The sequence below is a fragment of the Sylvia atricapilla genome, chromosome 6, assembly GCF_009819655.1.
Source record: "Sylvia atricapilla isolate bSylAtr1 chromosome 6, bSylAtr1.pri, whole genome shotgun sequence".
Lineage (NCBI taxonomy): Eukaryota > Metazoa > Chordata > Aves > Passeriformes > Sylviidae > Sylvia > Sylvia atricapilla.
The window spans coordinates 21878583-21890857 of record NC_089145.1 but is presented as its reverse complement, the minus strand read 5'-3'; the positions used below and the strand labels follow the sequence as shown (position 1 = coordinate 21890857).

Below are 12275 nucleotides of genomic sequence, written 5' to 3'. Positions count from 1 at the left end.
TCCTGTGCAGACACGGAATGCTCATGCCTACTACTGCCATGCCAAGCATCACTGTAAGTGCCATCTCTTGGATGCTTTTAAGCTGTGAATTGCTGAAAGGAAATGTACAACCCACATCCCAAGCCTAAGGAACGGATGACAGACTCAAACCCCTTTGATACAGTCATTACCTTCACTAAAGTGAATGTAATAGTTCTTCCTGCAATCCTTACAGGAGGGATAGACACGATAGTCATGATGATAAAAAGTGCTGCACAAGAAACCTTCAAAATTAGCAGCACAGGAAGACTGGGAGGGAGGTTTATTTTTCCAGCTGCATTCAGGAAGCCCTCTCCAGGACATAGCTAAATCACCCTGGCTTTTCACCCTTTCGCCTTGATTGCAACTGTTTGGAAGATAAACACTAGCCTATCTTTAGCATTGGCATCTCCACTGTTATTCACTCTGAAATGGAACAGAAAAATGTCAACAAAGAACAGTGAAGTGAAACTCATTTATTCAGCCAAACCACTGGAATATGACATTTTCCTCAAACACACTAGCACGGATTTTCAAATACTCTTTGTAGATGTGTTAACATCTACATTTGTCTCTTGAAACAGAAAAGAGAAGGCAGCTATTCTCACCCTTCCAGGAAGGGAGTAGCCAATGCTCTGCTGCTGGCTGGTGCAGCACAGCCTCCTGTGCCTCCTGTATGGTGGCAGCACAGCTGCACACTGAAGGAGGGATGGCAACAGCAGTGGTAAAAGAGTCTGCCAGCAACCCCAGCTGCTAAACAAAAATTAGGAGCAGGGACAAGGATCATGTGCTCACAGCCTCTTGAGGCTACTCCACACTTTATGTATCACAGGGATTTGTACCAGACCTGAAAGCAAAGGGAAACTGGAGAGTAGCCTAAAATTTGCAGTGTGGGAAGGACGCGATACAATCTCTGAAAATCTTGTGGAACTTCTTAGCTGTGTTACATTATGCAATGTATAGGCACATGGCTAGAGAGTTCCCACATGATGCCTGCAGATGTTGCAAGCCCTTTCCCAAACCCAGAACTCCCAGAATGGAAACACTGTTACGAATTTGCTGAGGAAAATTAGCCCAGCTGCTGGTAACTGATTATGTCTTACTGATTCCAGTTTGACTGCCTGACTGAAAGTTGTTCTGAAGGTCGGGTTGCTTTGCTTGGTGCATAGATGTTACATATATATGTACCATGCAGAGAAAGAAGCCATGGGAGTCTTACTGCAAAGGGAGAAAAGCTGTTTCACAGACTGCATGCAGGGAGACACATGGGGTCATTTAACTGATTTTTATGAGGTTGAGTCAGAGTCCAACCTGTTTCCTTACCTGCTGAATTGCTTGCACAACCTTCCTCTGGTGGTGGAGGTCAGCTGGAGGTGCTGGTACTGCGAGGGAGTTGTGAAGGACCTGTCCAAAAACAAGCCACATCCCATGCCCCCTAGATTTTCCTCAGCTTTAAGCTAGAAAAAGACAAGCTTCAGTTTTTCTGTAGTTAGGAGCCAGTCTCACAGGTCATCTGCTGTACTTCAGTGCCCAGAGGGTAAAAGTCAGTGGTTCTCAATCCTATCAAGACACCCTGTTCACCAGCACCATGACTGTCTTCTTCCTCTGCCCCAGCCCTTACCTCTCCATACTGATCAGTATGACTGCACCTCAAACCACGACATTAGAAACACCCTAAGTCCCCTGAAAATCACACCAGAGAAATATTAGCTACAGCTCAGTATCAGCTAGTACCTTCTGATTGGGAAGTTTTAATTGCCAGAGGCTTGCCTTGAAGGAAAGTGCTACCACAGAATTGTTTCTAGTGCTAGCACAGGAATGTTTCAGGAAAATGGAGAAAAGGCAGGCAGAACATTCTGCCAGAAATTTGGCTTCCATTCTGCAGACAGCTTCAGATGCTCTTCAGCATATATCCCACAGACAGAGAAAACCTTACATGCACCTGCACATACACACATCATGCAGCAACCCAACAGAAGCTTCACTCCTACAAATTTACCATCATCCAAATCCCCTTATTTTAAACTCCAAGAAAAGCATATCCACATGGTACCAATTGCTCTAGTAAATAAAACTGCATTCTAACCAATTGCCAAAACTGTCTGCAGCACTAAATGATCTATGAGGCAGAAGGTGAAAAGGACAAAACCAACTCGGACAAAAAGAGAAACTATATATGCATTTTTGTGAATGCAAGAGGCTTGCCCAGTTGCATTAAGGTTCTTGGGCAGCAGATACAAGTGCTCTTTAAACCTCAATTCAGGTTAATACAAAGATTTCAAAGAAGTAAATAAAGTAGTTTTAAATCAGTCTAACTCGACTTTTGTCTCGTGAGTTCATCCTTGACAGTGCAGCCTGCAAAGCCTCTCTGAGCAGCACCCCCAAGAAAAGCACTGCTGGATCTGCACTGGCCACCGACAGCTTTAAATCCCTTTACCCCTCAAAGCTGAACAAGGACAGTTAGATCCCTGAAATAAGGACAGCCCAGTAAGTACTGTGCAAATATATCCGATTTATTACTCTTTCATGGAAATAATAACAGACATTCAGGTAGAAACATATTAAATTAATGCAGTCAACAGTTTAAATGCAAAAATAAATATAAAGTCCAGCAGCTCAATGCATCTAAAACAGCTCATTTCTTCTAACGAATAGAAAAGATTTTTTTTTTGGTCTTTTTTTTCTTTTAAATGGTGAGTTTCATACAATCAAATAGAAACGAAGGTACAAGCGCTTTCTTAGAAAACATCCCGAGCCGGCTGCCCGTCCGGGCGCTCCTGTGCCGGCGGCTCCCTGCGGCTCAGTCCGTGCCGCCGCTGCCGGGCCGGGTCCCGCCGAGCCGGGCCGCCCTCAGAGGGCCGAGTCCGAGTCGCTGGAGTCGAGGCTGTTGCGGAGGCGGCAGCTGCCCAGGCGGTCCCGCTGGAGGCAGAGGTTCTGGGTGCTCCGCCGCAGGCACTCCAGCGACTGCAGGAAGGACTTCTTGGCCTTCTCCTCCTCCATGGGGGACACCCCCTCCTCCTCCACCTCCTGGATCTCGTCGAAAGTCACCGGCTGCGTCTTGAAGCGCGACTGCCGCGGCCGCCGCAGCTTGCCCTTGGGGGTATTGGCGGGGCGGGCGGGCGGCGGGAACTCCTGGGCCACGCAGACGAAGTGCGGCATCACCGCCTGGTAGCTGGAGCAGATGCCCATGAGCTCGGCCGGCTTCGCGGCCATCCTGCCGCCCGCGGGAGAGCCCTCCGCGGGGGCCGGGGCCGGCGGAGCGGGGCGCGCTGCCTCGGCCGTGCCGGGCGCCGGGGCTCCGGCGGGCAGCGGCGGCGGGGCAGGGACGGGCCCCGCGGGGCGGTGCGGTTCCGTGCGGAGCGGTGCGGACCGCCGCCGGCCGGAGAGACGCGCGGTGCGGAGCGGAGCGCGGCGCGGGGAGCGGTGTGGAGCGGCGCGCTGCGGTGCCGTGCGGAGCGGAGCGGCGCGGAGAGGCGCAGGAGGGCGAGGACCGGAGCGCGGTGCGCAGCGCCGCTCCCCCGCTGCCTCAGCAGAGTCCCTGCCGCCGGCGCCCCGGCCCCGCTATATAGGCCGGCGGAGCCCCGCGGGAGCATGCTCAGACGGCAGCGCACTCGGGCCGCAGCGGAGCCCACTCGCGGCCGGCCGGGCTCTCCTTCCCGCATGACGTGTCCCCGCACCGCCGCCCCCGCCCGCCGGGCCCCTCGGAGCGGGGGGGCTGGAGAGCCCGGGCCGGGGAGCCATCGCCCCCTCCCTCTCCCCTTAACCTCCAGGGCATCCCTCTCCCGCCCCGCGGCACCCGCCGGAGCTTCAGACGGGTCCCGGACTGCCACGGCGGTACTTCAGCTTTCCGCCCACACCGCGCTGCTTTTTTTTTTAATCAATACCCTGATTTCTATGGCTGTGAAAGAGTACCGACAGACCCCTCACACCGGCTTTCAGCTGACCGCTGCCCATCAAAGTAACAAATCCATGGTTAAAGGAAGCTCCGAGGCAAGCCCAAATCTGAATACCCAAATGTTACATTGACCCCGATCTAAACTGCAGAGATCACACGGGATGGACCCAGGCAAGAACCATCAGCAACGGAGGGCCAAGCAGGACCCTGGGATCTTGTTCCCAAGTCTATCACCTCTAACACAGCTAAATACCTCCTTCAGTGTGACTCCATTTTTTTCCTTTTAGAAGGAATCCTAAAATTTTCCATTCCCCTGTGGGCTCTGTGGTGCTTCTTTGATATGATGCAGAATCAGATCCTCAGCCAGAAAACAGCATACAAGTATTACTGAATTGAAACAAAAGCTTGCAAATTAGTGACGGCTGGAACCACGCTTGAAAGCTGTGCCTGCCAAGCACTCTCAGTGATGGAAAAACCCAACATCATAAGAAAAACATATGATAGGAATAGGAAAGGAGCTAAAGGGAGGAGGAGTTGAAAAGCATGAGGCAGGAAGAGCCTGAAATGGTTCGTCTGTCCCCTCTTCAGGGCTAACGCTAGATGATTCCCATAAAGACACTCTCTAGTACAGCTTCACCCACTCGAGGATATTTTTGAAGCTTGGTTAGGAGCCGGGAAGGAAGCGGAGGCTTAGCAGCAGTGTCAAGAATTCTGCTCTGTGATGCTAAGGGGACAAGGACAAGTCACTGAGTACCCCCGTGCTCAGCGTGCACATGCAGCACAGCACCGCAGTGTGGAGGCACCCAGCGCACTCCCAGCACAGGCTGTCAGTGAGCCCACGGTGGAATCTACACTTAGCCCAGCAGCCCTGCGTCTGTGCCCAAGCTGGGGCACCTGCAGCCAGTGCGAGTTCATTGTGTTCTGCCATGAAACACGTTATTTGTGCAGAGGAGGACAAATGCTCTGGGAAAAAAAAAAAAATCCGGAAGCTTACATACACAGTACACATCCTGTGCCATGGTCCAGCACAGAAATGGCCTTGTTTCAGAAACTTTCAACCTTGTCTTTGGGTAAGTCTTAGGACTGGTCCTTCCGCCTTTCAAACTGCCTTAGCAGTGGCAATGTTTCAGGACCTGCACTGGAAACAAGACATTTTAATTACAGCCCTGTCTTAAAGGGGATAAAATAGAACAAGAACACAGTTTTAGGAGAGAGGGGATCAGAGGCACTTGCTAATGTGCTTTCAGAAGGCTGGTGGTTTTCCTCCCTGCCAGTGTAAAAGCAACATTAAGACCCTTGGCTTTATGAAACACCTGGCTGCAACCTCTAGGCTTCTTGGCTCCCCTAAGCATCTTTAGGGCCAAAGCCAGTATGAAGCCTTTTTGTTGGGCAATACTATTAGCTTAATAAGGGAACATCTTCATGTTTGGTTAAACTGAATCATTCCAGCTTGCAGAAGGCTGTGCTTTTTACTGTTTATTTTAGTGGTTAAATTTAGGCCATACATCCCCATTGCAGTGCAAAAACTTTCTTCCAAAAGCTCTATTTACAACCACTTAAATTCCTGACAACTTGATTCTACAGCACAGCAAAGGCTGAACTCTGTTTCCTCAGTACAGCCCTCTAAGAAGACGAACCCGATGACCAGCTTGGAGGATTTCTAGGGTTGAGCTTGTCTCTTATGCAGGAACAAGATGACATAGGAGCCTTGTTCTGGCAGTGCAGAAAAACACTGCACATTTATTCAAAGCAAGGTAATTTTAATCTGCTCTAGCCCAAAACTATCCACGGTTCTGTCAAAAAAAGGCTGGCTGACTTGGTATCTGAACTGCAATACACGTCTCCATACAAACTGCCTGTCTGGTTTCCTACAGAGAGTTCAGTATTAAGGCAAACTCAGGTATATTTAATACCCTCACAAATATGATTATAAAATGCTTGGGGAGATTTCAATGCTAAGTTGGAGCAAGATCACCATGGCAATAACTGAGAGGCCTTGAAGATATTATTTGAGAAAATTTAGAAAATATATCCTGTGACATAATCTCCAGAGTTAGAGCTCCAAGGCGCTAACATAAAAAAAAAAAAAAAAATTACTCAAGTAGCTTAAATCATGGCCTTAATTTCACTTGTTCCCAACATTATTTAATGAAAGGAAATGAAAAAATGAAATCTTGTGATTTCAATGAGTAGCATTTTGGCAAGTTTCAGTCCATTTCACTGTACTTCATGTCAACCCATTCAATTTAATTGTTTTCATTTAATTTCAGACATTTCTCTCTTTTTTTGACTGCATTCATTTTATCATAATTCCTCTCCTGTGTGTTTGGCTCACTTTGCTCCCTGATGTGGAGAATTCAACAAGTACCATTTAGAAAAGTTTTGGAACTTTTTTGTGCAACTCATGCCATCCCATTCTTAAAAGTTTTCACTTCATTTAAAAATTTTTGGGTTTTCTTTCAATTGTTTATAATTTCGTCATACCTCCTCTCCTGTGTGTTTCATTACCTTCCTGCTCTGGTTTGGAGATTTAATTTCCATTCATGAAATGAAAATTCTTCTCTTCATGGAAGAAACGGAATTGCAGAAGTTCAACGAGTATCATTTTGGCATGTTCCAACCCATTTCACTGCAAAAAAAAAAACCCAATGCACTGCACCACCATCGCTCCCTCCACAGTCTTTTCCTTGGCAGCACCCACGGGCTGAGCACCTCAGCCTCGGAAAGTGTTGATTTTACTGCTCTGCTCAGGGTTAGGGTTGAGAAAATCACAAAGCCCAGGGCTCCAGCGACACTGCAACTGCAAAAGACATGCCAAGTTGACCACAGCCATAGCCCAACACTGTGCCCTCTACACCTTGCTCCTTGCTACCACCCATGGGCTGTGCACCTGAGCAAATTTCATCATAATTCTTTTTCTGTCTCTGTGGTTCACTTTGTTCCTTGATTTTGATCTTTCAGTATGTGTCATTTGGCAAGTTTTGAAGCTTTTCACTGTACCTCATGTCATCCCATTTAAATACTCCATTATTGCATTTAAATATTTTCATGTAGTTTCAGAGTTTTCTGTATTTTTTTAATTTGCATTCCATTTCATCATAATTCATCTCCTTTGCATTCTGTTCATTTCATTCCTTGATTTTGAGATTTCATTTCCTTTCATGAAGCCACATTGTATGCCAGCACACTGCACAGGGGCAGTGTGGAACCTTTACCTGAGCTAGGAACATTTTATATTCATATTTGCAGCCTTGCATAGTTAAATCACCAGTTTTACAGGAGGAGACACAATTATCTCTGCTGAAACAGCATGGAAATTACCTTGTCATCTGGGCATTCCTTTAAAAATGTCATTATTGGAAACACACACACAGCCTTTTGCTGGCTATCAGATGTCATGCCATAGGAGGGGAATGAAAGATTAAGAAGAGGACATAGAGAGATACCCACCTCTTCCTGTAGGAAAAGAAACTTTTGAAGGGCCAGGGTATGTAGCTGTGAAGTCACAGTGGACACCACAGTTCACGTCCCAAAGCAGAGCAGTTACTTTGCAGTCTGTCAGAGTTGATGGGGTCCCTTGAGAGCCAGCAGGATAAGCTACTTCCCAGCAAGATGCCTTAAGCCATACCCAGCATGTAAGTTTCAAATATCCTCCCAAAACATACTCAAGAGTAAAATCTGCCTCTTGCTGTCCTGGTAGGGCACATTTTCAGCCACCACACAGTGCTTCACTGTGTACATCTGCACTCAGCATCCTGGTCTGGGTACTCATTTTTATCAGGGAAGAGGAAGGAGTTGCTGTTTCACTCCACTAGAATTTGTATCTTGGAACAACCGTTTTTAAAACAGCAATAAAAACATTCAGCCAACTGCAACCTCACAGATACTGCTTACAAACTGGAGATGACACACCAATAAACAGGCAGCAAACACAAACTACCTCCAAAAGCAGAAGGCTTTGTGTCTCTTTCTCTGCATGCACACCTGATTTAAATTTGAAAGTGTACCTTTCTGATGGGGGAACCCAACTTACCCGACAAGATCCAGCTGAAACCCACTGTTAGGCTCCTGCCTGGAGAAAAACAAACTGTTGTTTCTTTCTAGCTATCATAACAAAACTGCAGCACACAGAATGCAGGTTACTTGGGCAGCCAGGCCTCTCTCCAGCACATGTGAATGCATTTACAGGAGGGAATTAATTGGCTAAAAACTTCCAAGTGCTATGTATTCAGGGCTCTCCTGTTCCTTTCCTTATGCATTTGGTTGGATACCCTTTACTTTCCTTTCCACTGTTTTGACTTCAGTAGCCTTTTAACATTTTCTCCCTTTGAAATAATTAAATTAAGGCCAAGCCAGCCCAGGAGCTGACTGCCTGAGGGTAATCCTACAATATGGTTCACACCCCCTCACGTCCACAGTCAGGCAGCCAGCAGGCCAACATGCAACCAGCATTTTAAAGGCTTGACATGTCCCTTGAAGTATTTTTTCTAAGTCCTTCCCATTCCCCTGGGCCACGCCAAGGGGCCTCCTGCCTGGCATCATTTGGGAAAAGCCGTGGAGAGCCCTGCAGCCAACAGCACAGGTGAGGAATAAGCACATCTCCCCTTTGCAGCAGGCAGGTATTGGCAGAGCCTTAGCTGCAGGATTGGAAATCTCCAGAGGCAGGAGAAGATTTGGCTTGTTCTGCAGCGCACTCTGCTTCCAGCTTCCCACAGACTAGGGGTCTCCTTCACACCCTGAGCATTATGATTTCTGTTCCTCACAGCATGAGATGAGAGAGAAGCCTCAGGTAATAAAGAACAAGGAGAACTCCCTAACAGCATTTCCCATATACTGGAGGGCAGCTACATGCAGCAAGGTACCAGGAGGCTCAGGCTGCTGCTGGGATCTTTGCAGACAGCTTCTGAAAACTTATTTCTACTAAAGCCACTTCCATGAGAAAGTTCTTCCCAACATAACAGGGAGTTCCTAGGATGGGCAAGTTCTCTGAGGGATGTTTTAAACTGGATATGCCCAGTGTATAGATCATGGAAGCACAGAAGGATTTTTACATCTCACCAGGTAATCTACCATAGAAATAGTGCCTCCTTGGCACTTACTAAAGATTTAAGGTAATTTTTAGATAAAATAGCATTTTAAGAGAAAAGTTTTGTCATATTTGTGTATGTCTCATTTTGATATATAAACTTGGCCATTTTTGCTGAAAAAATTTCTTTCCAAGTCTCCCCTAAAGTAATAAGTGGGAAATTCAGCCAGGTTATTGATTCCCAACTTGTTCTTTTTTACAGAGAGCTTCATGGTACGATCCTACTCAGCCCATCCCTGAAGCCCAGATTCTCTTTCCTCCTGTTCCTTCTTCCTCAGTCCCAGACACAGCAGTTTTACAGGACCCAGGAGAGGCCAGGCCCAAGAGCTCAGCAAGGTTTACTAGCACAGGGATGCTGTGGGGCTCACCATGCCCAAAGGGACCATTTCCCTCCGGCAGAGCAGCCAGCACTGCGAGGACTCACCCACAGCACAGCTGGCACACATGACAAACACTGGTCAGTACTTGTGGGAAGCTCATGATCCCACATAGTTACTACAAAATACGTTTTCAAAGCTCCTTTCCCCTCAGATATCTGTTTCAGTCCTGCCTGCCTTTTCACAAGTTGCAAAAAGTCCCATAAACCTTCTGCCCCGTGCCATTAAGAGAAAGTACGGACTTAAATATTTGAATATCTGGATGCTTCTCAGAAATGTATTATTTTATTCTCTACATAGAATTGTTTGAATTGTAAAGTGACAGCTGAAGTGAAAAGTCAGTGTTTCAGTTACACTTCACAAGTTAACAGCATTTGGCTGTCATCACACCACTAATAATAAATGTAGTAATAAAACTCTTTGTTTTGAAAGAGAGCTGCAAAGCGTTTCCTGACAAAAAACTGCTACATGAAATTTCCCTTGTTTGGCCTCACAGGCATCAGAAGGGTTGGCAGCTTTTCTCAGCACTGTTATTGATGCACCAGGTCACAGTGATATGAGGATACAAGAAAAAAGTGTGGTTCCAATGACTGAAGACCAGTGATTGCAGAAAATTCAGCTCTTTAAAGAAGGAAACTATACTTTAAACTAACTAAGATACTGACTGCTTTGAATATTCATCCTGGCACAAGTTGCTGCCACATGAAGTAAAACCTCTAAACTCCCAGGGCTTTAACTGTCAAGGTATTACCATGTCCAGCTGTTACTGTGACCCTATCAAGTAAGCAGCACAGAAATTAGGATTTCTATTTCAGGACATTCTGTCTCAGGTTCAAAAACTGGAAGAAACGTTTTGCCCCACAAAATTATTACAAATATCCAGGAAGAAAAAAGACTTTCTGCTCGCAGGGAAGAGCTTTGAGGATGAATCCTGGCAATTTCCAACCCTCCACATGCTCCATACTGAGCTGGTGGCTGGGAAGGTGCTGATAGCCGTGCATTCTGTGCTGCCTCCTGGGACGTAAGTCAGCTGGAGAGCAGAAATGCTACTGGCAAGGCAGCAAGGAGAGGAGGATTCTCCTGTTCCTTGCCAGGGAGGCCCAGAGTAACCCAGAGCTGTCAGAGCACAGAGCACTTCTCTTGGTTTCCTCTTCTGTATCCAACTGCTGAGCTTTGCAAGAGCTGAACTGAATTATTTCTGAGACCTTCTATCCTATCTGATTTGGACAAAACTAGCCACACATCTCAAATATAACAAGGAAGGCCTGACCAGCAGAGAGCATGGCCACAATGAGTCTGGCTGCTTTGGAGGTCAGAAAAAAGGAAAATCTTTTCTATATGAGTCAAGGTTAAAAATTTTAAGTTGGTGCCACAGATCAGATCTTGACACTTCGGATAGATTTTTTTTCTTCCATTTTTCTTCTGCAGCTAAAAGCACTGTAGAGCATCCACTTATTGCAGCAGAATAAATTTCATTTTTTCTTCTCTTTATAAGTCTATTTCTAAGCAATCTAGAAAGAAATCAACTGTTGTCTAGAGATTAAAACAGAAGTTTCTTGACAATTGAACTATCAGGCTTCAAGTAACCTAATCCTTGAGACATTTTTGTTCAATCTCTAAACGTTTCTGGGGACTTTGGACAAAAATTGTAACAACCAAAGAAGTAAATTGCTGAGTGACAGTTCAGCAACTGAAGCCCTGCCTTGCAAAGAGTAGCCAGAGTGGTGCCAACATGGAGAAGCAAAAGAAAAAAAGCATAACCCCATTCCTGTCAGATGAAAGCCCAGAGTGCCCAAAGCTGAGGAATGATCTTTTCTAAGGTCACCAGAGCCACTTTAGACTCTGCAAGGGAAGCAAAGCCAGGAGATAACTGGCTAGGTCACCAGGAAAAAATGATCAGTGCAAAATACAGGGACATTGCAGAGAAGCAGCCAATGCTCAGGACATTTTTGCTACCTGTGGCTGCTGCAGGACCAAGATGCTGTGTCCTGTGTCTACCCTGCCCTGCCTCACTCAGTTCTCTCCTTGCCCTGAGGCCTGGGAGGATTTCTTCAGGCTGGCTTGTTATCTTTTTCCAGGGTAACAATCTCTTCTCTGACATAAACTGTCAGAGCTCCAGCAGTGCTCTGAAAGTGCAGGTATTGGCAGACTCTGCATTATGTACAGTTTGTCAGGCACTGTCTCACTGATGTGACCACCACTTCCCCCCCATTTCCCCCCCGCCACTGCTTCCCAACAGAAACAACCACTAGGCGATTTTTAATCCCTCTTCTAACACTTTCCCTTGCTTCTCCCAAAAACTCAGGGGGCCTGCACCTTGTAGCCTCTCCTCTCCAAGCTCCTGCAGGCACCTTAAGCTAAAGGCATGCCATGTCAGTTGGACAGACTGTCTCCTCCTTGGCACAGATCTGCCTCCAAAAAGCAGGAGGTGGGGAAACTGGGGACCATGTAGATCCTGCACTCTGACAAACCAGCCAGGGAGTGTGGGTTGTATATCTAGGCCAGTACACCTCTGGCAACCCACACTATGCTCATTCCTGCTTTATCTTTTGCTCTCTGCATCAGAAGCTCTCCAGGGTGAGAAGCCTTCCCACAGCTCTCCCCAATGGTGATGAGCACCCAATGATAAGTCTCTGGTAAGTCACAGCTACAAATCCCATCCCATCCAACACTGAGGCTCTTTCTAGTCCATGTGTTCTTCCAGCTGCATGGCAGCTTGCCTTGGCACAAGGTGTTGCTGGAAACATACCCAGGGGCAGAGGGCTGGCACTGGCATGTCAGAGATCAGCTGTAATGCCAATCCACTCTTCAGCATGGATCTGTGTGATGCCTCTACAATGAGAGCAGAGCAACAGAACAAGTTAACACCCTCTGTGACCACCAAAGTAGCTGAACACAC

The 12275-nt window shown here is 46.9% G+C and overlaps 1 protein-coding gene across 1 annotated transcript; it reads right to left on the bottom strand.

Annotated features, from left to right (window-relative positions):
- Window positions 1-2510: 2510 nt before the first annotated feature.
- C6H11orf96 (chromosome 6 C11orf96 homolog) lies at window positions 2511-3616 on the bottom strand. Its single transcript, XM_066322258.1, is given in 2 exon segments — window positions 2511-3479; window positions 3482-3616. Coding segments are annotated over 2 exon segments (741 nt in total). The 5' UTR covers window positions 3612-3616; the 3' UTR covers window positions 2511-2868.
- Window positions 3617-12275: the final 8659 nt, after the last annotated feature.